General features: G+C 49.2%; 1 protein-coding gene across 3 annotated transcripts; it reads left to right on the forward strand.

The window, feature by feature from the left end:
* The first annotated feature begins 239 nt into the window (after positions 1-239).
* Positions 240-26,602, forward strand: GRN (granulin precursor). Of its 3 annotated transcripts, none has more exons than XM_035134993.3 (15): positions 240-314; positions 8,545-8,704; positions 11,051-11,212; positions 12,982-13,066; positions 13,249-13,370; positions 14,917-15,055; positions 15,183-15,289; positions 16,257-16,389; positions 17,107-17,204; positions 18,420-18,659; positions 19,906-20,142; positions 20,270-20,497; positions 21,012-21,239; positions 21,998-22,237; positions 25,993-26,602. In XM_035134993.3, the coding sequence occupies exons 2-15, from the start codon at positions 8,558-8,560 to the stop codon at positions 26,137-26,139; spliced, it is 2,313 nt and encodes a 770-aa protein (XP_034990884.3). In that variant the 5' UTR covers positions 240-314; positions 8,545-8,557; the 3' UTR covers positions 26,140-26,602. The 3 variants fall into 3 exon arrangements, with proteins under 3 accessions (XP_034990884.3, XP_088511444.1, XP_088511443.1); XM_088655318.1 differs by lacking the exon at positions 240-314 and adding an exon at positions 466-688; XM_088655317.1 differs by lacking the exon at positions 240-314 and adding an exon at positions 2,075-2,117.
* Positions 26,603-27,099: the final 497 nt, after the last annotated feature.

Consider the following 27,099-nt stretch of genomic DNA (forward strand, 5'->3'; position numbering starts at 1 on the left):
CATGTGCGCGTTTTGCAAATCGACTTAAGCAACAGATCATATGACTGCCTCCCAATCCCAGAGAGAGGGAGAGGCGGGTGGCGCATGGGGGCTGGGGGGGTGGGGGAAGGCCCGCGATAGCAAAGCATCCAACCAAAAAGGGGGAAAGGAAGGAAAAGCGGCCAAACAGATTGCAGGGACAGCGGCTCGGCCAATTCCATGGAGAGCCGGAGGCGTGGCCTTGCACCCGGGGTTTTGCTTTTCGGGCTGGAAGGAACCAGCTAGTGAAGGTCCTGCCGCGCCAGTCTTATTGCGGGGCGAAGCTGGTGCAAAGGGTGAGTTTATTTGGGCAGCCCTGGTGCCTTGGGGGATCCTGCTGCAACAGCAGAAGGGTCCCCACCCCAGGGTTATTATCAGCTGCGCATGCAAGAGGTTGGGGAGTGAGTATACAGGAAGGGAGAGCTGGCTTTTTCAGCCTTGCTTCCTGTGAGCAGTCAGGCTGACCCCTGTTGAAGACGGAATACTAGGCTCAATGCAAGCTTTGGTCTGATCTCAAACAGCGGAACTCGTTTGCGCTGTTTACATCGTTGTTCTCTCTCTTTTCCCCTTTCCTTTCACCTCCCACTCCCCGGATTAATTGGAAACTGAGCATTTCTGTCGTGCGCCTTCTTCCTCGCCTTGCAGGATATATTGCAGAGAAGCTCACCAGGTGCCCTCATTACATACCGGTATCTTTAGACTCCAGGAAGAAACATTCCTCTTCTCCCAGGCCCTTGGCTAATTAAAGAGTCTAGCTTTTAAACGGGGAGGGGGTGTGGGTGGTGGAATTAAGCTTGGTCTGTTACTACCGGTAAGTTACCGTGTGTGTTTTTGTGTTTTTCTATTGTAAACCGCCCTGTGATCCTCGGGTGACGAGCAGTGTTTGACCCTGGGATCTATTTTCGGTGCCAATCAAACGATAGTTATGTCCTGCACCATCAGTTCTGACAATGGCTTTGAAAGTCAGGGGTCAGCCCCAGAGGAGGTTTTTTCTGCTAAATAAATAACAATCATTCTGAGCTGTGTCAGGTGGGGCTGGTTGCCACGCCTGGTTCTTACACTCAAAGTGGTTAAAAACAGCTGCACTGTGCTCTGTATAGCTGGGGTAGAGTGGCCTTTTCTTTGCAGCTGTTGAAGAGTTCTGTGATGCACAACAACACCACCCCCGCGCGTGCACATTATTCCTGCATTACAGGGGGTTGGACTAGATGACCCTCGGGAATCCCTTCCAACTCTACAGTTCTGTGATTCTTTTTGGTTGACCTCAAAACCTACGCCCTGAAGGTCGCTGCCCTGCCTCTGTTTATGGCTTCCTGCGGTTATTGTACAAGAGACTATGTTGCAGTTCCTTTTCTCAACTCAGTTTTTACTTCCTCACAAACTGAATCCAAAAATCAGTGTGTGTGCTCTCTTCTGGTTGAAGTCAATGTGTGTTCTCTGCTTACTGAGTTTGGATCATTGTGAGTTCTGTGTTTCGCCTCTTGTTCTGTAAGTTTGCCTGTGCTGAGATCTCAAGCAGACAGGGCAAGGCCATTAGTCTGGCATCAGCCTTCAGTTTTGCATGCAGAAGTTTCCAAGTTGAATCCCTGGCATCCCCAGCTCTGGCAGGGAGTCGCCTATTGTGAAACCCTGGAAAGCTGCTGTCGCTTGGGGTAGGCAGTATTCGGCTAAATGGGGAGCTTCCTGTGTGCTTCTAAAGGGGAAACCTGTTCATTTTCTCACATGGAGGCTGTTTTTGCACAGAGAGCATAATGGTTGTCGGATGGATGCCCTGGGATTCTTGTGACTGTGCCATTGCAGCGGAATATGCACAAACAGTTACTACGCCCCATAACTTTTCTGTAGGACTGGCTTGGCTATGAATGCATGAGTTCCTCGAAGGCAGCTTTCCCCAACCTGGTCCCTTCAGATGTTGAGAAGCTAAGCTGTACAGTGGTACCTCGACTTACGAAGACAATCTGTTCCGCGGCTGTCTTCGTAAGTCGGAGTCTTTGGTTGTCGAAGCACCGCTTCTGCACATGCGCGAAGCACAATTGGTGCGCACGGCGAAAAGACTTCGAGGTTGTCGACTTCGGAAGTCGAATTGTTCGGATGTCAAGGTATGACTGTATTTCAAAATTTCTGGAGGTCTGCTGGAGAGAGTGGGACTGTTCATGTATTGTACCGGGTGAAGCACGGTGTTTGCTACCTGGTGCTAATCCTGACACTTTTAAGTCAGTGTTAGAAACGCTGATATATAAGGTAGGCACCAAATGGATCCTTAAACCGAGGTTGCAGTCACCAAAACGGAATATCTAGTCGCCATTTTGCAGTAAGATGGCTCTACAGTCTTTATTTTTTCAAACGAGGGACTGACTGATTGATTCTCAAACACCCAGCTAGTTCAGATAACAACCATGAGCTAGGTTAAGAGCTTTGAGAACTTAAAAGAAGAAAAGTTGCTTGATCCAGGGATATTGTGACTTATTTTTCTTAAAGGTGACTGCTCCTGCTCAGGCAGCTTCCAAAAATTCATTCTGGTAAAATATATCTGATAGAGTTATACAGGATGTGTTTTGTGAAAACAGTCCAGATCCAATGATCCCCAGGCAGAGCACCTCCAGAGGATGGGCACCTCAGAGGTCTTCTTGGCGCCTAGGTATCTTCACTTGGTCGCAAGTGGTCAAAAGCTAGGTGCAAAATGTGCTTGGCTAATTTTTAACACTGTTTAAACCTTATTTGGCTTGGGGCCAGTGGACTTTAAAGACCATTTCCTTCCACATGAACATGCCCAGTTGTTGAGATCTTCCCCAGAGGCCCACCTTATCTGTACTAGGTCTCCCTTGTCTGCAACGTTTGCTCACCTCCTCAGGGATAAAACTTTGACTTTGTTATCTCTTTGGCTCCAGGTGGAGTCCTTTTTGTTTGCCCAGGATTTTTTTTTGGATGTTGTTTACTTAAGTCCCGGCTTTCTTTCTTTCTTTCTTTTTACTGTTCTGCTGTTTTATAAATCTTGGGGCAAATCAGTAGTTGTCATTCTTAGGCCTGTTCGCCAGGAATACTTTGGGGTTGAAGAACGAGGCAAAAATGAATAAGCTGCAGCCAATCTGAGCTTCTTGGCTTGGTGTACCTGCATGATACAGTACATGTTTCTTAAGTGTAACGTCCTGATACTTAGGAGTGATTGTAGACACGGAGACAAGTTTACTCAACAAGAGGGGTAAGTATCTAGAGAACAAGGGATTTGCTGGAAAAATCAACAGATAAAACAAACAGATATTTGATCCATCCATGTACATTGCTTCAACGTGCCTTGCCTGCACGTAACTTACGCAGTTTGTGTAGACCCATACTCTAGTTCAGGCATCCCCAAACTGCGGCCCTCCAGATGTTTTGGCCTACAATTCCCATGATCCCTAGCTAACAGGATCAGTGGTCGGGGAAGATGGGAATTGTAGTCCAAAACATCTGGAGGGCCGAAGTTTGGGGATGCCTGTTCTAGTCGGATCATCTTTCTGTTGTGATTTCTGAGAAGTAGGGAAACCTGGCTCCACAAGGATTGGCTTTTTGCTTGTGTTGCTGGTGGGGGGGGGGAGGCGGACAGGAGAAAGAGGCACATCAGGTTCAGGAAGGAGGGCTGTTTCTTTAATGTTTCCTAGTAATATTTAGGGGCGCCAGCTCTCTGTGCTTTGCAAGAGAAGCCTAGGGCTATAGAGCCGGGGGGAGTGTGTCTGTTCACAGTGGTGCAGGTCAATAAGCCACCTTTAAGCCTGAATTTCCTCCCATTTTTCGGCTGCACCCCAGTGACTCCATTGCCATAGGTTTCCGTGACTCCTTTTTCAGGGTCTGATTCTGTGAGAGTGTGGTGGCCAAAAAAAAGTACAAGTCAGGTCAACAGGACATCTTTTTGAGAAAGATCTGATGTGCCCGTTCCTGCTCATATTTATTTTCTTCACATAAAAGGTAAGGGACCCCTGGGCGGTTAAGTCCAGTCAAAGGCGACTCTGGGGTAGCAGCGCTCATCTTGCTTTCAGGCCAAGGGAGCTGGCGTTTGTCCACAGACAGCTTTCTGGGTTATGTGGCCAGCATGACTAAAACGCTTCTCGCACAACGGGACACAGTGATGGAAACTGGAGCGCACGGAAACACTGTTTGCCTTCCTGCCACAGCGGTACCTGTTTATCTACTTGAACTGGCGTGCTTTTGAACTGCTAGGCTGGCAGGAGCTGGGATAGAGCAATGGGAGCTCACCACCGCTGAGTGGATTCGAACTGCCGACCTTCCGATCGGCAAGCCAAAGAGGCTCAGTGGTTTAGACCACAGCGCCACTACTGCCGCATCCCTGGGCATCATGTTATCCAAGCAATCTGCCTCTTCACAGTGGCTGTTTGGAAGTGCAGCATCCCAACAGCTTTCATTTGTCATTACGGTATAACTTGGGTGGAATAGATTGGGGAAGGAGGGCCTGCGCCACAGTTGCAAGTTTCTTGCAAATGGACAAAAAGATTTTTGCACATGCATATTTGATTTTGATTACCCTGTTTCAGGGTGCCACATGATGAACATGTATTTAAAACCATTCATCAGCAGCTTCAGATGAATTGGGGAACTAGTAATTGCAAAGAAGGAACTAGGTTCAGCCTCATCAAGGGCAGCTGGTTCTGAATTCTCTTTCTCTCATCCTTTCTGTTCCTCTGTAGCTGGATGGGGGGGGGGGCTAGACCTCCAGCTCTTGTAGAACTTGGCTGGTGGGAGTTACAACTCCTAGCCTTATATCATGACTCTTTTATGGAGCAACTGCTGAAGAAACCAGGCTTCTCTTGCAAACCCCATCAGATTTCTGAAGCCAAGAAATTGGGGTGTCCCACCATGATGAATATGAAGCTTGGCTGGTCTGGATTGGCTACTCCAGACCGAAGTGCATGTTTCTCCCAAGCCGCTGTCGCTCAAATCTGTGGTCTTGCATTGTGCAGACTTTAGATATGAGCTGTCTTCAGGTTTAGCAAAGTACCTTAGTTGTTCCTTTGGCTAATTGGCTCCTGCTGCTAGCAAGCTGATCTGAAAAATCTTTAGATCTGTAAATTGCAGACTTAACACCTACAGTAATTCTATAATTCCTAAACTACTGATTCTGGGGAAAGGAATGGTCTTCCTGCTTTATTGCGGGCGACTCCTTTTTGTGGGTAAACGAACCTCTGAGCCAGCATCAGCTGAATCGGAGGATAGAGGTAGGAACTGTGATTTTGTATTCCTGGGGGGCTAAGTTCATTTTATAGGCTGGAAAGGGTAGAAGCTGAGTTTGGAACTGGAGTGCAGAGCGGGCTTAGGTTCAGGTGAAACCCATGTCAATTCAGATGCTGTGCTTTCTAACTCGAAAGTTAGCGCCTTGATTTCTCTCTAGCTCATGCATTTTATGGAATCTGCTTGTTCTGCCTCCTTTGCTTCCTCACTGAAAGTTTTGTTTCATGAAAGTTTTGTATCAAGTCTAAGTCTCTCTCTGTGTGTGGGGTGTGTGTGTGTGTCAGTCAGTCACAGAAGCTGCAGACCAAAAGTTTCCGTTTCGGTTGCACGGACACATAAATTTCAGTTCCTTATTGTGGCTGCCAATTTGGCTCTGTTTTGGACTTCTGCAGCAATAAAGAGATGAGAACGTGCTGCAGAACAAGGCAGCAGCAGACCCAGCTACGCACACACCCCAAGCCCCCAAACCAGGCCAGCGACCTCTATACTATACAAGAGGCACTTGCTTTTAGGCAGGCAGAGCCTTTCTAAAACTCAGTATGGGCAGATATTGCATATTATGTCATAGAATTCTAGAGCTTGGAAGGGACCCCAAGGTTCATCTAGTCCAACCCCCTGCAGTCATGCTACCTTTCAGCCAAGGATCCCCAAGAGGCTGGACTGCAAATACAGAATTCAAACAGTGCCATAAAATACAAAGTTGTTTTTTAAAAAAATTAAAACAGCAGCATAGCAATGCTTTTTCTGAAGAGGGACTGGGGATAGGATTCAGATTTTCTGATGCTAGATAGTTGTGGTAGTTGTGGCTACCACATACTGTGGTAGTTGTGGCTACTGGTCTAGCCCAATGTATTTTGCTGCCTGAGGTGAAGGGTAAGCAGACATCCCCATGCCCTGCGCTGTTCCGGTGTGGTGTAGTGGTTAGGCTGTTGGACTAGGGCCCGGGAGACCAGGGTTCAAATCTGCACTCGGCCATGAAGCTCATTGGCTGACCTTGGACCACACTCTTCCTCAGCCAACCTACCTCTCAGGGTTGTTGTGAGGGTGAAGTGGGGAGACCCAAGTAGGCCACCTTGAGCTCCTTGGTGGGATATACAGTGGTACCTCAGGTTAAGAACTTAATTTGTTCTGGAGGTCCGTTCTTAACCTGAAACTGTTCTTAACCTGAGGTACCACTTTAGCTAATGGGGCCTCCCGCTGCTGCCGCACAATTTCGTTCTCATCCTGAAGCAAAGTTCTTAACCCGAGGTACTATTTCTGGGTTAGTGGAGTCTGTAACCTGAAGCATCTGTAACCCAAGGTACCACTGTAAATGTAATAAATTAAATCTATGTGCAGTAGTTAGCTGGAAAGGAGCTTCTCACCTGAGGGCACTTGGCTAGCTCAGGAGGTACACAGCGTTGGCCATGTGGTACACACAGCTCTGTACTCCCAACCAGGGTGGATTTGATTTAAATCAAATCGATTTAAATCACAATTTAAAGCACTAGTCAGTAAGACTTGATTTAAATCATCTTTTTTACAGAAAGACTCATCCTTGCTGGTATAATCTTCATATTTACAACCAGATAAAGGTTTCATTTTTGGAATAATAAATTTTCAGAGTAGTTTTTACAGTATATCAAAAGTTGCCGATTTGGTTATACTATTAGAAATACATAGACAGATAATTGTGAAGTTATTGTGAGGTATAATAAGTTAACTGTTTATATTTGGACAACTTTTCTGCTGTACTTTATTGGAAGGAGAAAAATAATCATTTCCTTAATAACACTTTATTTAACTTAATAACACTTTATTTAAAGGAGAAAAATAATCATTTCCTTAATAACACTTTATTTAACTAAAACAATAACATTATAGCATATGTAACCATGTTTGTTAACTGATGTGGTTAAACAATTTTTTAAAAATTAGACTGAGTTTTAGCACATGAAAAGCTCAAAACAAATCCTTATTTCCTGATGAATAGCCCTTGGACTATAATGTAACTTAAATAGAAAACTATCTTTAGAAAGGTTTTTCCTCGAAAAGCATTTTATTTTTTTAATAATAATTGATTTAATTTTTTTAAAAAATCTCTCTTTTTTTAATCATTGATTTTTATCCACCCTGCTCCCAACACCTCATCGCTGCACCCTGCCCCATGCCATCTGTTGCCTGAGGTCATAACCTCATTCTGCCTAATGGTAGGGTTGGCCTTGCTTGCTTTGAAGACTTCTTGGGCAGCTCAGTGACAACCGCCCAGACCTTTCCTTCTAGCCTGCAGCCGGCAACTCTTTGGCGCAATGCAGCGTTGACTAGGACTTCCCATTATCGGTTCTGTTCACACCCAGAGCTTGCTCACATGATGCTGTTGTACAAAATGACTGAGTCACACGAGGGTCAGTTAAGTCAGCTGATGGCGCAGCTGAGTCACATGATACTCCAGTAGGTCAGAGTTCTGAGTCAGGTTTTTGATGCACATGTTCTCATTTATGCTTGGGTCTGCTTCTTGGCATTTATTATTATTAATTAAATTTGTCAGTCACTTTATCTTGCCCAGGCAACCCAGATATCATGGGGGAAGAAGGCTCAGAGCCTGCGGGTGGGGGGTGGGACGACCATGAGTGGTAAGAGGGAGAAGACGGGGAGGAGGAAGTGTTGGAAGCTGAAGAGACAACAGGGTTTTGGAAGCGGGGGGGGGGGGGGGAGTCTGTGGCAGAGAGAAGTCCAGACTCTAGGGCAGACGCTGAAGCAGTGGAGGCCAAGAGGCAGAGATAAGTCAGGCTGGTGAGAAAGCCAGGCTGTTGTCCACCCTCCCTTCCTGCTGTGACCAGCTCCCCTCCCTGGTCTCCCAGGATCAGGTCTGAAGAGGGAGAAGCAAGGACATGCAAGATGAAGGAGCCTCCGATTGCTTGGATCCAGGGGAGGAGGAGACTTAGGCAACAGTGGGAAGGCAGAGGGACCTTCAGACCCCCACACTTGCATCACAGGGGCAAGATCTACTAGGACGAGTCACTGGGCCCACTAAGCCTTGTCTGCTAAGTCCACCTTGTTTCCTTGAATAAAGAGTTAACTTCGCTGGCGCCATGTGATTTATTGCCAGCCTGCTTTGTCGCCAAAACAACTTGCAACCAAACAGACAGAAATCCCCAGTACATACATTAAAACCAAGCAGAAAGAGGAGTACATTAGAAACATCCCACCCACTTCTAAAAAGCCACAGATAGTTAAAGGTTACATTTCACAGTGCTGTAGTAGGAAGACATTGACTTGCCTGTAATTAACCAATGCCTGTCCTTTTCTCCATCGTTCTCTTTTCAGGTTCTTGGCCAAGATGGGGTGGGTACAGCTGTTTGTATGCCTGGTGCTCGGAGGGACAGCTTCTTCTCTGCAGTGCCCCGATGGCCATAGCTGTAAGGGATTCTCCATTTGTTGCAAACTTTCTGGAGAAGATGGATATTCCTGCTGTGACCAGACTCAGGTGAGAACCAGATTTGCACCTTGCACAAGTATGTGAAAAGCCAAGTATTTGTAGCTCTCCCAACTTCGTAAAGGCAGAGCTGTTTCCCCGCTTCCATTAAATGCACCCTTTTAAAACAATGGTTTATTTAAAGTACTTCTGGACATCAAAGAGATTCCAGAATGGGGCACAAAGGTGTGTATAAATACAAATTTAAAACACGGAAGGAAGCATAAAAAAGCCCCAAAAAGGAAAAACAAGTATTCCCAAAGCTTATATTTTTAATAGAAATAAAATCCGTACCCCACATATGAGCAGGAACGAACGTGCTAAGCTCTACCCTCCTGTTTCACTACAGTGGAACCTCGGTTTACGAACACAATTGGTTCCAGAAGTCTGTTCATAAACCGAAGTGTTTGTAAACCGAAGTGAACTTTCCCATTGAAAGTAATGGGAAGTTGATTAATCCGTTCTAGACGAGGAAAAACACCCCCTAGAACGGATTAACCGCTTTGCTCCGATGCCTTCGCGGAGGCCGGGGAGCGTTTCCGCGACTGGGCTGCAGCCGCGAAAGCGGTCCCCGGCCTCCGCAAAGGCATCGGAGCAAAGCCCCAGCCTCCGGAAGGCATCGGAGCCGGGACTTCGCTCTGATGTCTTTGCGGAGGCCGGGGAGCACTTTCGTGACTGCAGCCCAGTCACGGAAACGCTCCCCGGCCTCCGCAAAGGCATCGGAGTGAAGCCCAGCCTCCCCGAAGGTATCCGACGCTCCGATGCCTTTGGGGAGGTTTCGCCTTTGCTCCGATGCCTTCGGGGAGGCCGGGCCTTCGCTGCGGGCCTCCAGGAGGCATCGGAGCGAAGGCCCGGCCTCCCCGAAGGCATCGGACGCTCAGTAGACCTCCGGCACCTCGGTTTACTAACTTCCGGGTTAGGATAGTTCGTAAACCGAGGTGTTCGTAAACCGAGGTGTTCGTAAACCGAGGTACCACTGTACTGTATTTCCCTCTCCCTCTCCATGAGTTGAAGGCAGGGTTCGAAATTAGCAGGGCGCCAGGTGCATTTTGCGCCTAAAGATTCTCCATTTGCGAGTGCCTCAAAAAGTCTGGGTGCCATTTTTTTGCGCCTGGCTGACACACAAGGATTGCTGAAATGTATGTGCTTTGAAGCCTTGAAGTACATGTTAAGGATAGACAATATGTTAAGCAATTGTAGAGTGTTTTGAAAACTGAAGTATGGTACCAATTTTTTTTTGTAAACACCAAATTAAACATGTATTAACAATTTCTGATAAAAATGTGATATTAACAAGGTGTCTCTTATGTGAATTATTAGTTCATGCTTACCCAAATAATAAATAAAAAGTGTTGCCGACAACCCGCTCCCCCAAATAGCGACTAGACATTCTGTTTTGGCGCCTGTGACCCAGGTCCCAGGAGCCATTTGGCTCCTAGCTTTTCTGTACCAGTTTCTAACACTAGCTGCAGGTCAAAGTCCACAAGTCAAATGGCCCCCTGCCACTTACTTGGCAGCGGAACTGAGCTTGCTGTTTGGGCTCACCCCACCTGTCTGTGGCACATGGGCACAAATAGCACATCTGAATAGATCAGAATAGAACAGTGTTCCACCAGTCTATACCACCCTGAACCTCTGTGTACACTTCTGCGCATATATATAACACCCTTCCCCCATGAGGTAGTAATCACCACCACCAGCCTGGGGGGATTTAAAATAAGATTAGACAAATTTATGGAGGGTAGGGCTGTTGGCAGTGTTAGAATCTCAGATATTATCTAGGCGCCAAATAGCTCCTTAAACCAAGGTTGCAGACGCCAAAACGGAATGTCCAGTTGCCGTTTTGGGGCTCTAAAGTCTCATTTTTTCAAACAATGGACTGACTGGTTCTCAGTTAAACACCTGGCTAGTTCAGATGACAACCTTCAGCTTAGGTTAAGAACTTTGAGAACTTACAGAAGAAAAGTCACTTGATCCAGGGGACAGTTCTCATATATTCCTATATTCCTATTCCAACAAGACGTTCCGATTTGGTGAACGCAGCCTTCATTTAAGGAGCCATTTGGCGCCAAGCTTATACTGTATATCTGAGTTTCTAACACCGAGTAGAAGCCTAGAATCATGGAATCGTAGATTTGGAAGGGACCTTGATACTCATCTAGTCCAACCCCCTGCAATGCAGGAATCTTTAGCCCCGTGTGGGGCTCAAACCCACGACCCTGAGATCTGACTGAGCTACGTGACACATTCCCCCCCCCAGCTTTGTATCAGCTGTTTCCTCCAGCTGTGGGTCTGGGTGGGTATCTGCACGGGGCCAGATCTGCTTCCTGCTTTCCCACTTCCTCTTTCTGTTTTCAGTTCACAGCTGCCTCCCTGCGCATGTTCCCTCCGCAAGACAACTCTCTTCTCCAGGTGGCAGAGCCCTCTGGTGTTGTGTGCTTAGACGGCCGTGTGTGCCCGGTGGACTACTCCTGCCTGCGTACTCCAGATAATGACTTGGCCTGCTGCCCCTGGAAAGAGGTGAGAAGCAGAAGAGAACAGGGGAGGGTGTTCCTGTAAGGTGCAGGTATTTCTCCAGGACTGTTTTGGGATAGCCAAAAGGGAAAGTTTCAGCCTCTGTGTCCCACACCTTGTAGTCTCAGCCTGCCTTCTTCCCTTTTGTGCTCTGTGCTGAAATAAATCTCAGAACAGATATTCTAACACTTAATAGATCTCTCTTTCCATTTGGACCCTGCTCCTAACTGGGTGGTTAAAAAGGAGAGAGAAGAAAGGTTTCTGCCAGAGTTTGTGGGTAGGGTGCTTTTTAGTTGTGAAGGAAGCAGAAACCTCTCCGGATTCTTTTCCTATCCCCAGCCACGACTGCAAGATTTTTCAGTCAATCTCTCCTCTGAGTAGGTGAGACGCCAGCCTTCTTAATCGACCTTGTGATCTCCGCTTAACCTGAACACTGTGGAGCAAGGAGCACAGAAGGAAGGGAGAAGTCATTCAAAATAAAAGTAATCTGCTATCCAGAACATATAATCTCCTACTGGGGTGGGATTTATTTCAAGAAAATACGACAGAATCAATGATTATATGGTCCCAGGATCTTGGTCAGATAATACAAATTGACCAATGGGAGAAATTGTGGAAGCAGGATATAAGATTTACGGCTTCTTATAATATAAAAGAAAATGTTATCAAAATGTATCATAGGTGGTATTTAACACCTGTAAAGATGGCCAAAGTATATAAATTAAAAAATAATTTGTGCTGGAGATGCAATGGGGAACCTGGCACATTTATACATATGTGGTGGACTTGTCAAGAAATAAAAAAGTTTTGGTTAATGATTCATGAAGAATTAAAGAAAATGATGAAAAAATCGATAAAGAAAAAACCAGAGATCTACCTATTAGGTTTATTAAGTGAAGAGATTCCCCAAAAGAATAAGTGTTCTTGTATGCGTGCACAGCAGCCAGGGTTCTAATAGCTACATATTGGAAGACATCCAAAACACCAACAAAAGAAGAGTGGATAAACAAACTTAGTGAGTATTTATTAATGGCCAAGCTGACAGCAGCTTTGAGAAATCAACCGAAACAAAAACTAAGAAGCGAATGGGAATGTTACAATGAATATATAAAATATATAAAAATATATTAGAAAATATTATTTAAAAGATTATATAAAAATATTATTTAAAAGAGGGCATGCTCACATGCTTAGAATAAAAAGATATGAAGGGATACAAAAGATAAAGAGTGGAGATATAAGACAAGAGAGATAGAGGAATATAGGAAAGACAAAATTGGAGTTGAAGTGAAAACAGAAGTCGAGTAAACAAAGGAGGGAAGTTTGTGGAGGAGGGGGGAAGGTGGCGGGGGGTGATTGGTATTTGGTGAATTTTTTGATTTTTTAATCGTTATTATTTATTGTTATTACTATTACGGATTATTATTTATTTATGTTCATTGGTTTATAGATTATTTGCTTATTGTTTATGTTTAATTGTATAAAGATTGATACTCAATAAAAACCTTTAATAAAAAAAAAACGGAAGGGATGGGAGCTGACTGTAGTCCTGGAACGGGATGGAAGAAAGCAGCCTCGGAGCTTTTATGGCATTGAATGACTGCAGCCAGCTACACAGCTGCCTTGCCTCCCTGTCTTGTTCATGGGCATACTTGAGTCCCCAGAACCTCTCCTTAGAAAATACTCGTCCTGCCAGGCAAAGGCGAGCCTGCAATCACCATCCCCATCTCTTGTGCTAAATGTCCTTTTCCTGACTTTCGCCTCCTCTCTTACAGGGCGTCTCCTGTGCTGGCGGCCACTATTGCTGCCCCCTTGGCTCCCGCTGCAGTCCTGACGGGAAATCCTGCTCTCAGAGTGAAGGTACCTCGGGTCAGGGTGGTGGAAAGGGGAGAGGGGTGGTCACAGCCGGGACAATGAACTGCAAAACCTGGCAAGAAGAGTCATCTAACTATCCCAGGGTCTTCCTCCCAGAATGCCAGGCTTTTCGAAAATCAGCTAGAACTTACTTTTAAAATGGATTTTCTGTTGCTTTTGGCTTCTAGTTCCAACCTTTCCTGCCAGAGTCGGTGCCGTTCAGTGTCCAGATGGGGAATCAGAATGCCCAAACGAGTCTACTTGTTGTATGATGCCCGATGGAGTCTGGGGGTGTTGCCCGATGCCCGAGGTATGGGGGCCTGGCAGATGGAATTGTGGAATTTGAAGGGACCCCCTAGGGTGATCTGGTCCAACCCCCTGCAACGCAGGAATCTCAGCTCAAGCATCCATGGCAGATGGCCATCCAACCTCTTCTTAAAAACCTCCAACTCTCTCCCTGATCTGCCCAAGCGGCCCAGGTAGCAGAAAACAACAACAAACAGGTTTTTCTGAAGCAAGCAGCTTTGGGTGACTCATGGCATCACTAGCCTATAAAAATCAGTGCCAAGGAAGCTATAAATGATACAAGCATCTTTCATTTGCATAATTTGTCCTTTTGTGGGTGTTTGTACATTTTTGTTTCCTTGTAATCGCAAGCCACACTGAAGGCCTAACACCCCACTCAGCCACCTTTCTTGTTTCTGAGGTTTTAACATGTTTCTTGTGCTCTTTCAACCATATATGTACAGCCCAAGGGACTAGAAACTTGGTTTTAAAGTGAAGAGAGATCTGGATTCCCCACCCAGTGTTCTGTTCTGTGCTTTCCCTGCAGATGCTTCCACAGCTCACAAAACACTTAGTACAGTATAAGCAAAAGCTGCAGAGAACAGTGCCCCCCCAAAAGCAAGGTATTAATTGATTTGATTGAGGTTTGAATCCTGACAAGACAAAAGTACTGTTCTTGGGGGACAGGGGCCGGGCTGGTATGGAGGACTCCCTGATCCTGAATGGGGTAGCTGTGCCCCTGAAGGACCAGGTGCGCAGCCTGGGAGTCATGTTGGACTCACAGCTGTCCCTGAAGGCACAGGTTAATTCTGTATCCTAGGCTGAGACCCTGACTGTCTTGCCAGAGTGGTGCATGCTCTAGTTATCTCCCGCTTGGACTACTGCAATGCGCTCTACGTGGGGCTACCTTTGAAGGTGACTCGGAAGCTGCAATTAATACAGACTGCGGCAGCTAGACTGGTGACTGGGAGTGGCCATCGAGACCGTATAACACCGGTCCTGAAAGATCTTCATTGGCTCCCAGTACGTTTCCGAGCCCAATTCAAACAAGAAACTTGTTTGGGTATAAAAGGCAACAATAAAAGCACAATCTTTGGGATACACGATCAGGGTGGCTTACAATTAAATATTGAAAGTACCGTGAACACATAAGAAAAGCAAATCTGTAACAGCAACATGAAAGTTCAAATAAAACCAATTGAAATAATGGATTTTGGGCTTGCTGCCACATTCCTCTCTTCAAATCCAAATCACTTCATTTCAGCTTTAAGCTCAGAGACATAATAAAACAAGAACAGAAACGCCCACGATTTGATTTACAATTAAAAGGTAAAATAGCTTTAAGGATATACAGAATTAGACAAGGATATAATAAAACAGGCACCCCCAAACTGCGGCCTTCCAGATGTTTTGGCCTACAACTCCCATGATCCCTAGCTAACAGGACCAGTGGTCAGGGAAGATGGGAATTGAAGTCCAAAACATCTGGAGGGCCGCAGTTTGGGGATGCCTGTAATAAAAGAATTTCAAGTTGTATATAACAAACATTCCCCTCTTCTTTCTCTCCCAAGGCATTGTGCTGTGAAGACAAGATCCACTGCTGCCCACACAACACGACTTGCGACCTGCCACATGCGCGGTGCTTTGCAGCCTCTGGCGAGCAGCCTCTGCGGAAGAAGTTCCCAGCGAGCAGGCGAGCGGTTCTGTTGGGTACGGAATGGGGAGTGAAGGATGGGGTGGAGTTGCTGCCCGTTCAGTGCAGCAGTTCTTCGTTCCCCTTCTGACTAGGCAGCACATCCCACCCCCTTAAATTCCTGTCTCTGAACCTCCTCTGCAGATTCACCTGGGAACAGTCTCTGCCCAGGTAATCAGTCCAGCTGCCCGGATACAGACACCTGCTGCATTATCCCCACGGGCCAGTATGGCTGCTGCCACCTACCCAACGTAAGTATCAAATTCAGAAAGACAACTGGGTGGGATTGTGTGGGTTCCGTGGAAGGGGCCAAATTCAAATTGTGGCAGCTCTTTTTTTTTTACCAACATGCAGTGGAACCTTGGTTCTTGAACTCAATCCCGAAACCGTTCAAAAACCAAGGGGTTGCTTCTGATTGGCTGCAGGAGCTTCCTGCACTCAAGCGGAAGCTGTGTCAGGTGTTCAGCTTCTGAAAAACGTTCGAAAACCGGAACACTTCTGGGTTTTTGGTGTTCCGGAGCCAATTTGTTCGTCAGCTAAGCTGTTCAAGAACCAAAGTTCCACTGTACATTGGATTTTGGCCGTGGGGGTGAAGCAAGAAATCACCTCCCTCTTTCACTTGCCCACTTCCCTGAGGCTTGTACTCCACTCTAGCGCTGGATGATACCTGGCTTTCGACATCGCAATTCATCACAAGCTGAACTTTGCAAAATACTGATATATCACAATGTCTGGAGTAAGGATGGAGCATTGTAGAGGCATTGGCTGGCTTCATTGTTTCCCCCGCATTGTGACTTTTGCACAGAGCATATACACACACATATCATGATTCGCAGTACATTTCCAGGTCAAAAATTATGAAACCAATATCATGAAATGGACTTCAAACGGATGTTGGACGATATAGTGCCCAGTCTTACTCCACTCCCAGCAACGCAGAACCACCAGGGCAGCGTCTTGAGGACCTTGACCCCCCCCCACCTGATTCATTTTGGGGGAGCTTTGGGTGTCTGTTGGCCCCATTTTCCGTGAAGCCTTTCTGCAAATTAGCTCGTCTGCTGGGCTTGCTGCCCGTACCAACAAGATATGGAAAAGATGCAGCCCTCAAACCAGAAGCATGGGTTGCAATGTTTGGCATGAACTGGTGTCGTCCAGCCCACCCTACGTCCCAAGCTGTTCTGGATCTGATGCCCACAACCTTTCCTCTCCTCCTACCAGGCTGTCTGCTGCAGCGACCGCCTGCACTGCTGCCCGCAGGGCACCAAGTGCGACCTGGAGCACTCGCGATGCACTATGACCCCGCAGAGGTCGTGGCCCATTTCGCGCCTCGCTGCGGATCTCCGCCAAACAGGTGAGGCAGGACTCGGTGGAGGGGTGTGTGTGTGTTCTGCAAAGCAGCAAGGGAGGCGTGCCAACAGGGAGACAGAAATTGACGCCTGCGTGTGTTACGGGGATAGCTAGCATCGTGGTGTCAGAAGTTGTTGGGAGGTGTAGGTCAGCTGCTTCAGGAGGGCACCAAGTGGCTGCCCATGTCGGTGACTTTGGGAGAGGGGCTACTGCTTATTGGAGGAGCATCTGCCTTGCAAGCAGAAGGTCCCAGGTTCAATTTCTGGCGTCTCCAGGTTAAGGCTGGGAGAAACCTGTGTCTGAAACAGTGGCAAGCCGCTCCCAGTCAGTGTAGACTGGCCCAATGCTCCAACGCCGTATAACTTCCTCTGCTCCTAAAGGAGCAAGACTAAAACTTGATACTCCTCACCCCCCAACCCTCATGCTGCCTTCCTCAAATGGGCTAAAACAACACACTGGGCTTTGGAAAGGAGGTGCAGGGTCCTAGGGCCCTCCCACCTCGTTCCTAAAGCTAGGAAAGTGCTACTAGGCTTTGGAAAGGAGGCAGGACGACACTAGGACTCTGCCATAACACCACACCTCCTTCCCTCACTTACCCAGCCTTGGCAAGACAGTGGGGGGGGTTAGGGGGGAGTCAAAGGTTGCCAAGGGCCGCCAAAAACAGCCTTGAGTTGGGCATTCTTGGTTCTCATTCCGATATGCCTCCCTCCCCTTCCTGTAGTCGGTGTTGTCCAATGCGATGAGCAGCACGCCTGCCCAGATGGGGACACCTGCTGCCCGCGGAGCCCAGGCGAATGGGGGTGCTGCCCATTGGAAGAGGTAAGAGGAGCGATGGATGAGGGGACGGGTGCAGATGGTCCGAGGCTCAGTCTTCTGAAATCCCACCAGTCAGTCCTGAACTAGGTGGACCAAGACAACTTCCTTTGTTCCTGCTGTGGGGCAAGGGTTTTGACTCATTCAGGTCAGGAAGTGGTCATAGTGTGCGGGACGGATCCTATAGTTTAAGGTTACCAGTTCTCCCCCCCCCAATGAATCCGGGGACACTTTTCAACTTCCTGCTAAATAGATGGATTTTGTCAGGGGACTGATTTGTAAATCCGGGGACTAAGGAGGGTACCAGGCCTTGTCCTCGAGACCTGCTGTTAAAAACGTGGTTTCCAAAGTGGGCATTAGTGCCCCCTGGTGTTAGGGGGCACTAAGAGGCAAGGGGGTGGCAGGGAGCGCTGGAGGTGTAAATGACTTTGATGAACCTGGTACCCAAATGACACCAGCTTCTCCATTTTTGTTGAGCTAATTGAACAAAGTAGTTTTTATTGGATTATGAATAAATGTGTAGCAGGTGGTTACTGCTTTGAATTTTACTGTGTTACTTGCTGTGTTCATTAGTAAGTAACCGCTACTCTGGGCAGCTTACAGCACACAAAAAATTGTGAAACATTAGACATTTAAAATTTCCCTATACAGGGCTGCCTTCAGGTGTCTTCTAAAAGTCACGTATTTGTTTATCTCCTTGACATCTGATGTGAGGGCGTTCCACAGGATGGGCGCCACTACCAAGAAGGCCCCCCCCCCTGCCTGATTCCATGTAACCTCACTTCTCGCAGTGAGGGAACCGGCAGAAGGCCCTCGGAGCTAGATCTTAAGTGTCTGGACTGAAAAATGGGGGTGGAGATGCTCCTTCAGGTTTACTGGGCTGAAGCCATTAAGGGCTTTAAAGGTCATCACCAACACTTTGAATTGTGCTCAGAAACATACTGGGAGCCACTGAAGATTCTTTAGGACTAGTTATATGATCCCAGTGGGCCGCTCCCAGTCACCAGCCTGGCAACCGCATTTTGAATTAGTTGTAGTTTCCGTGGGACCCAGAGGATGCTGGCCTGAAAATATTCAGGAACCACTACGTTGAAAAGGATGTCTGCTAGCTGGTCTGGTTGGGAGGGTCTTTCTACCAGAGCTAGATGGCAGCCTCCTTGTGCCCTCTCAGTGTCGACTGCTCCACGAATGAACCTGAGAGTCTTCCGTGTCCTTTTCCAGGCTGTTTGCTGCCCAGACCACATCCACTGCTGCCCAAAGGGCTACACATGCAACATGGCCGCGGGGACCTGTGACGAAGGCGGCAGAAGCATCCCATGGCTGGCGAAAGCAGAGCCACGTTCGCCTCCTGCGGGATCTGCGGGCATGGCAGTGCCGTGTGATGCCCACACGGACTGCCCAGAAGGGCACACCTGCTGCCGTCTGTCATCGGGCGCGTGGGGCTGCTGCCCCATGCCAGAGGTGAGAGGAGCAGGTCCCATTTCTTCCTCCCTGCCCTGAAAATTGGGGATTCTGCCTGGGCCGGCCAAATCAACACTCACTGCCAAATGCCCCCCCCTGGCCCATGTGCTCAAAAAGTCTTGGCTGTGTAATGGAAAGATGGAAGTGGGTTCAAGCGTGGCTGCGCTAGGAGTGTGCTCATGGCCAGAGTTTTGCAGTCTGTAAAATGGGAACAAGCGGAGCCCATTTGTGGGGTGAACAGCAGATTGTATACAGTAATGCTGTTACCCAGCAAAGACAACAGCTTTGGCTTTTGTTCAGTGAAATTCGGTCTCCCCCTCTCCAATCTCTCACACTTGCACTATGGGCTGTCAGTGATATTTCTAGGCCCCTTTCTTTCCTTCTTCATAGAACTTCATAGAATTGTAGAGTTGGAAGGGACCACAAGGATCATCTAGTCCAACCCCCTGAAATGCAGGAATCTTTTGCCCAATGTGGTGCTCAAACCCACGACCCTGAGATTAAGAGTCTTGTGCTCTCCCGACTGAGCTATCCCTCCTTTCTCCCTCCTGGGCTCCTTTCCCTCTCTGCTTTCTCAGGCCTTTTCAGTGTCGAAGCCCAAAGCGCCTGGAGAAAGAGGGATATGTGGGAAAGTAAAATATGGGTTGGGAAGTTTCCAGCCCTGTGTTTCCCATTTAAATTGGTTCTCCCACTTTTTACAGGATGGCAACAGCTCCCTAATGTGCTGCAATCCCATCTACTTTGGTTCTGGCTTTGCATTTGGCAGCTGGGGATGCCCGGTGATTAGCCAGATTAGTAATAATTTCATTACGTTATCCCGATGGATCGGGAAGGGACTGTTCTGCCCTTACCTACCATCTAGGACACCCCCTGAACAACTGCTCTATCCCTGGGGCACCAACTCCTGCAGTTGGAAGGAAAATGTGAGGTGTCATTAGCAATGGAGGAGAAAACTCATCTGGTCAGCCCCCCCTCCCCCCAGCATTTAAATGCAGCCCCCCCAATGCTCTCTTTTGGAAAACCTACAATAGCAGACTGTAATTTGAAGCCAACATGGAACAGGAGTAGTCTGTTCCGTTGATTCCCATAGCATCATTGACTTGGGCCTCCAAACAAAATCCCATTGAAGAAATGGCGAGACCAGAGACCCGGCCACTGTTTTACAGTCAGGGATTGTAAATCCTGTCCCCGATTCCTTCCTGGCTCACAAGTTCCTTCCCAACCCCCTCTGCTCCCCCTTCCCCAGGCCATTTGCTGCAAGGATGGCTCCCACTGCTGCCCCGCCAACTACCAGTGCGACTTGTCGAAAGGCACTTGCACGAAGAATGGAGGCAGCATCCCTTGGCTGGAGAAGAAGCCGGCCATCGCTGGCCTGGCCTCTTTGAGCAGGAACACGAAATGTGACGATGAGTTTAGTTGCGCAGATGGGCAGACGTGCTGCACGACCGGAGGGCAGGGCTGGGCGTGCTGCCCTTTCCCACAGGTAACGTCGAGCGGGCGGGTTTATCCCCAAAATGTTTGTGTGTGTCATGGCGGCAGCGCTTTCCTTCCGGGTAAAGAGGGGTTGATTTGGGGAGCAAGTCCTCATCTTTCCTTCCTTTCCTCTGCAGGCTGTCTGCTGCTCTGACCACGTGCATTGCTGCCCTGGGGGCTTCACCTGTGACATGGAACACAGCTCCTGCATCCAAAGTGGACAGCCTTCCCGGCAGGTCTCGGCGGCTCTCATTCTGCCGAGGGAGGCGAACGACATCAAGTGTGACGACCAGACGAGCTGCCCAGACGGGTACACTTGCTGTCGGCTGGCCTCGGGCAAGTGGGGATGCTGCCCTTTCGCAGAGGTAAGCTGGGGTGGCGGAAGAATCCCCGACAAGTTGCTATCGAGGGTGATACTAAAGTGATGGTGCTGTTCTGTGCAGTTCAAGAAAAACCTAGGTCTCTTTTTAAACAGGGGAACCCTTCCCCTGCTGTAATGTGCCTTTGTGGCAGGCAATGGTTCTAAAAAGAGGAACCTCTTTAGGAACCCTGCTGTGTGGCCCACCTTATCCCCATTGGCCAATCCCTGTGTGTTCTTAAGATGCTTCCCAAGTATGTCCCCAGCTCGGAAAACGGTTCCTGGGGTTCAGCCCTTGTAGTCGTCATCTCCTAAAGAGCTGGTGCAGCATAAGGGACTGAGCTCTGACCCAGGAAGTCCCAGATTCAAATTCTGCTCCTCTTTCTCTGTCTCTTGTCAATTCACAAGAATACCCGAGGCCAGTGGTTCTCAAACTTTTTTTTTGTCGTTTTGGTCTCTGATCTTTGATGTTAAATCTTGCCAGCTCTTATTCTTGTATCTCTCATCTGTCTCCCCTGCAGGCTGTCTGTTGCGCAGACCATGTCCACTGCTGCCCCAAAGGCTACACTTGCGATCCAGTCAGAAGCACCTGCCAGTCGAATCAGCACTCTCTACCATGGGCCCCCAAGCGCCCTGCCGCTGTGTCTCAGAACCGTGGCGTCCGATGCAATGACACAGCCAGCTGCGAGGAAGGGCAGACCTGCTGCAGGGATGTCTCAGGCGGGTGGAGCTGCTGCCAGCTGCCCAACGTGAGTGCAGCCGGGGTTTTGCACAAACTTAACTCTGCCCAGGTGCCAGCGCAGAATGCTGAAGCGAAAGCATGCCAGGGCACTAGGTGACTGACATGCGGCAGGCAGCCTCGCACTGTGTGACGTGGGACTCGACCCTGATCTATTAGGAAATGGGGCAAGCGGCTTGGGCTGGGGACAGAGGCAGTGACCAGGACAAAGCACAGAAAAAGATAAAGCAGGTGGGGGGGGGAGGCAGAGCCTGGAGAGTGCAGGGGTGCTGGTCAGAGAAGCAGAAGCTTGGTTTCTGCAGGGTGTTGGGTGCTTTTCAGGCACCCTTTGTGAACTCTGAGGTACACGTAACTAACCTAAATGCTGTTCTGGGAAAAGCTAGTTCTGGCCGTAAATAAATAAATGTGTGGTCTCCCAGTAACCTGAGAACACGCCCAACATTGTCTCCACAGCTTTAAGGTCTAAAAGCTTGAGTTCTTGTAGAAAGCGGAGATTTCTCAGGGTGCAAGTAATTCTTAAAAAGAGGCACAAATTTCAGCTCATCAGCCATTCCATTTTTTCCACCCCCTTGTTTTTGTGCATTGCACTGCATTTGGCCATGTCTTCTCCACTGGGAAAACATTTGTTAACAGAAACTTGTATCCTTTTTAGCAGTTAAAAGCAAACCCTCTTTCACATATGGGCAACTCTGGCTAGGAGGGTCACCGAATGTTGCAGCATCAGGACAGACTTTGCGGACCAAAGCTTTCCTCTCTCTGCTTCTGCAGGCTGTTTGCTGCGAGGATCACCAACACTGCTGCCCTTCAGGCTATACCTGCAACGTGGCAGCTCAGACGTGCGAGAAGCAGTTCTGGCCCAGGCTCCTACCTGCAGGCAGCCTGCTGAGTTCCTTGCGCGCCCCCACGTCCGGCCGGGATGTGTCGTGCGGTGGTCAGCACTACTGCCACAACCACCAGACCTGCTGCAAGTCCAGCTCAGGCGGATGGGCCTGTTGCCCTTACGACAAGGTCAGTGGCTGTGCTGGGGTTGGTTACAGGTTCAAACTGGTTAGCAGGGAGGACTTGCGTGTTTGGCGGGTTGCTGACTGGATAAGATTTTGAGCAGAGATTATGGGAGGGTGGCTATCTTAGTTTGAAAGATCCTGAGAAGCGGGATCAGTGGCTTAAAGGGAATTGAAACACGAAGGTAGAAATTCACAGGTGGGGATTGTGGCCATTGCTGGACTACAACTCTCAAGTGTCTTTGAGTGTGACGGCCAGGCAGGTTGGGGTTGCTGGGAGTTGGGAGTCCCTTATATCCCTAGGATTTTCCTCATCAGCCATGTGAGTGTTCTAGGAACTTTTGAACAAAAGAAAAATTCCTGTTCAAATTTATTTTTATTTTACTTGTATTTACTAAACGAAGGTACAAAAACCGACCACCTTTTAAAACAGCCAGTATCACATTTCCAATTGGCATCCAAATCAGTGAAGTTATCTACGATAAATCGTTGGAAAAATTTCCACTTTGCAGCACCAGCAATGACGTTCATGCTTTTTTATGGATGATGCGATTTGAGTCTTGCTTTGCTTGTTGTTGTTTGGCATTTCTTCCACCCATCCCCATGAAGCTACTCCTGTTCTGGGGGGTATTACTTTGCTAATATTTATACTTTAGTTGAGATTATTATAGTAAATTAAAATAAATGAGGAATAAGAGGGGAAGCAAATACAGTCGAACGGAATCCGTCCGACTTCCAAAGTGCGGCTTCTGAATTGGAAGCCCCGTTGGACTGTTCAGCTTCCAAAAATAGTTTGCAAACCAGAACAGTCACTTCCGGGTTTGCAACGTTTGGGAGCCAAAAACCAAGGTACGACCCTACATTTAAAAACCCTATGAAAAAGTGGTTAAAGCAATAAATTATAATTAAGACTACAAAACTATACAGTGGTGCCTCGCTAGACGAATGCCCCGTTAGACGAATTTTTCACTATACGAATAGGTTTTGCAATCGGAGGTTGCCTTGCAAGGCGACAAGGTTTTCTATGGCCACCACTTCAGCGTGGCCATAAAAACCTATTTGCAAAAGGCATTCGTCTAGCGAAAGGGGTCCGCTGTAGCAAGGGAAGAAGGCAAAGGAAGATGAACTGTCAGCACCTATCAGCTGATCTTCCTTCTTTCCGCGCTGCAGCTGGTTCCCCTTTCTGTTCTGCTGGTCTCTGCCGGTTGCCGCGAGCAGTGAGGGGCAACCGGCAGAGACCAGCGGAACGCAAAGTGGAACGGGGGGGGGGGAGCGAAGGAACGATCCGTTCCTCCACTCCCCACCAGTGAAGGGGGGGGAAGCCTTTCCCCCACCCTGCCCGTCACACAGTCGGGGGACAGAGCCGAAGATCGGTGGGCGCTGCTTGCCGGGGTTGACAAGCAGCACCCACCGATCTTCGACTCCGTCCCCCGGAGCCGAGAGACAGATCTGAAGAGCAGTGGGCGCTGCTTAACAAGCCCCAGCAAGCAGCTCCCGCCGGCTCTGTCACGCGGGGGGGGGGGGGGAAGCGGTGGAACGATCCGTTCCCCCACTCCCCTGGAGCCCATAGGAACGCATTGATAAAGTTTCAGTGCATTCCTATGGGAAACCGCGACTCGCTAGATGAATTTTTCGTAGGACGAATAGAGTCCTGGAACGAAATAAATTCGTCTAGCGAGGCACCACTGTAGTATATATGTTAACGTGTTACTATGGTTTTGACAAATACACTGGTGCCTCGGTAGACAAATGCCCTGCTAGACGAATTTTCCGCTATATAAGGTTCTGCGATTGGAGGTTGCCTCGCAAGACTAGGTTTTCTATGGCCGCCGCTTCGTCTTGCGAAGCGTGGCCATAAAAACCTCAGATCACAAAACCTACAGGGCATTCCTCTAGCGAAAGGGGAATGAGCTGCAGCACAGGAAGAAGGCAAAGGAAGATCAGCTGAGAGGCGCTGAAAGCTGTCACCGCCTCTCAGCTGATCTGCCTTTGCCTTCTTCCTGCGCTGCAGCTCGTTCCCCTTTGTGTTCCGCTGGTCTCTGCCGGTGAGGGGCAACCGGCAGAGACCAGCAGAACAAAGGCTGTAGTGCGGGAAGAAGTGGATTCTTCCCCCCGCCGCCAAACCAGTCCGCGGCGGGGGCTTTTTGGATCCTCCGCTTCCCCCCCCCAACTGCCCGACAAGGCGGGGATGGGAGGAGGCTTCTCCAGCCTCGTCCGATCCCGGGCAGTGTATGGTGGGGGAAAGCGGAGGATCCTGCACTCCCCCCCGACACAGGCTTGCGCCGTTGGAACAGCGGCTAGCAAGCCTGCTGTTGCGAGGGGGGCGGCGAAACACCCCCACATTGGCGCACTTCGGCCCCGTCACCGGGATGTTTTCGCTGGCTGGGACATCCCCGCATCGGCGCACTCGGCTCCGGGTGACGGGGCCGAAGTGCGCCAATGCGGGGGTGTTTCGCCCCCCCCCGCAAAAGCAGGCTTGCTAGTGGCCGTTCCAACGGCGCCTAGCAAGCCCGTGTCGGGGGAGCGCAGGATCCTCCGCTTTCCCCCCCACACACTGCCCGGGGATCGGATGAGGTGGAGAAGCCTCGTCCCATCCTCGCAGTGTCGGGCGGGGGGGGGTGCAGGATCCTCCGTCCCCCCCCCCCGGACACACTGCCCAGGGATCGGAGGAGGCAGCCGGAGCCAAAGCGTGCCAATGCGGGGACGTTTTCACTGGCTGCCTTCCTCAGCCAAGGGGAGGGCAGCCAGCGAAACACCCCTGCACCGGCACACTTCGGCCCCGTCACCCGGCGCCAAAGCGCACCGGTGTGGGGACTTTTCGCCGGCTGCCGAAAGCCCCGCTTTCTCCTCACCCCGCCCCACACAGCGCAGATCAGAGGAGGCTTCTCCTCCGATCCGTGCTGTGTCGGGCAGGGTGGGGGGGGAGGAAGGAAGGAAGAGAAAGGGCTGCTTTCTCTTCCTTCGTTCCTCTCCCCCCACCCACCCAACAGAGCCTGCATCTGACGGGGGTTCGGAAGCCCTGTCAAATGCCGGCTCTGTCGGGCGAGGCGGTGGCACACACCTCTCTTGGCTCGGGGAAGGCAAGCAGGCAAGAGAACAAGCGCCTGCCTGCCTTCCCCGAGCCAAGAGAGTATGTACCGCTGCCGCCGCCAGGCCCCCGGAGCCCATAGGAACGCATTAATTGACTTTTAATGCGTTCCTATGGGAAATGGTGCCTCGCTACACGAAATTTTCGTAGGACGAATTGAGTCCTGGAACGAATTAATTTCGTCTAGCGAGGCACCACTGTACATATTTCTCCAGTCCGAGGCCATCCGTAGATGGGTCTTACTTGTCTTTACTGCTGGAGGCTGGCCCATGAGGGTAAATGGGGCTGCCCCACCAACCTCAGCCTTGAGTTCTTACTTACAGCTAATCCAGGGGGTGGCTCTGTACCTGCTTCCTCCTCCCCAGTCTCAGTTTTGCCCTTCTAGGACTTGGCAAGGGAGCAGGATGGGGATTAGAACGAGAATCCATGGACCCTTTGTTGGTGCTGGGTTGCCGCTCCACTTTCCACCAGTTCACCAATATTGATGGGTTTTTCAAGATCATCAGCCTCCTTGAGGGTCCAAGTAAAGGCCTGTGTGAGACAGAGCAGAAACATGAATAAAGAAAATCCACTTCTCAATAATCATCCTAGTACTGTCTTTTCAGTGTCCTGCAGGCTTGCAAACAAGAAGTTGTATCACCCTAACATTTTTCCCTCTCTGTCTCCCCCTGCAGGGCTCCTGCTGCTCTGACAGACGCCACTGCTGTCCACCTGGCTATCGTTGCTCCTCGAGGGGCACTGAATGCTTTAAACAGAAGCCACTCCGCTGGGACATGGGTGCCTTCACCCATCGCTCTACCAAAGCACATGCATTGCTCTGAAGTGCCTTTTCATGGCTGGGCTCTCCTGATACTTGGGCGCTGGAGCGAGCTCTGCTTTTTTCAGGGAGGGACATTTGTAAGCGTGTGCAGGAGAGCTGGGCGACTTCTGCCAGTTTGCTGTTCTGATCGCGAAGGGGATTCCTGCTGCCTTACGCTTGCCCCCTACATGAATGGAATACTTTATTCTTTTGAGGCATTGCTGGAGAGAATCAATCCTTTCTCTACCCCATCCTCCAATACCCACCGGGGACCCCTGGCTTCACTGCCATGCCCCAGTCGTAGCTGCAGCCTGGAAGGGTTGCCATCTTCTCCTGGGCCAAGATTTATGCAAGCTTGGTGGTCCGGCTCTGTCCCTGCACTCCTCTTTACCAAAATTGTTTTTGATTACTTTTGTGCTGTTTCTTTAAAAAAATTAGAATAATAAATTGGACTGGCAGCTGTTTGCTGCTGTGCTTACCCACCATGGGTGTCTGCTGTCTCATTTTGGGTTTCTTTGTAGCCGTTGTGTGTGTGTTGCCTTTTTGCCCCTTCTCCTGTATAGAAATGAAATAAACAAACACACTCAGGATTTGACCCCAAGATCTAGCTTCAGTGCAAAGTGCTGTCGATAATGGGAGTCCTGTCAAAGTGCAAGTAGATAAATAGGTACCGCTCCGGCGGAAAGGTAAACGGCGTTTCCGTGCGCTGCTCTGGTTCGCCAGAAGCGGCTTAGTCATGCTGGCCACATGACCCGGAAGCTGTCTATGGAAAAACAGCAGCTCCCTCGGCCTATAGAGCAAGATGAGCATGCAACCCCAGAGTCGTTCACAACTGGACCTAACGGTCAGGGGTACCCATGCACTACCGGAAACCAAAGGGGCGCATTGGTTGCATATATTGACATTATTTTCAGCTCTCCCAACCCACTATTTGTTAATTTTAAGACGGCACACTGAGCGAGAAGAGTTCTGTGGAAGATGT

Source organism: Zootoca vivipara, chromosome 12 (assembly GCF_965207765.1).
Source record: "Zootoca vivipara chromosome 12, rZooViv2.hap1.1, whole genome shotgun sequence".
NCBI classification, from domain to species: Eukaryota; Metazoa; Chordata; class Lepidosauria; order Squamata; family Lacertidae; genus Zootoca; species Zootoca vivipara.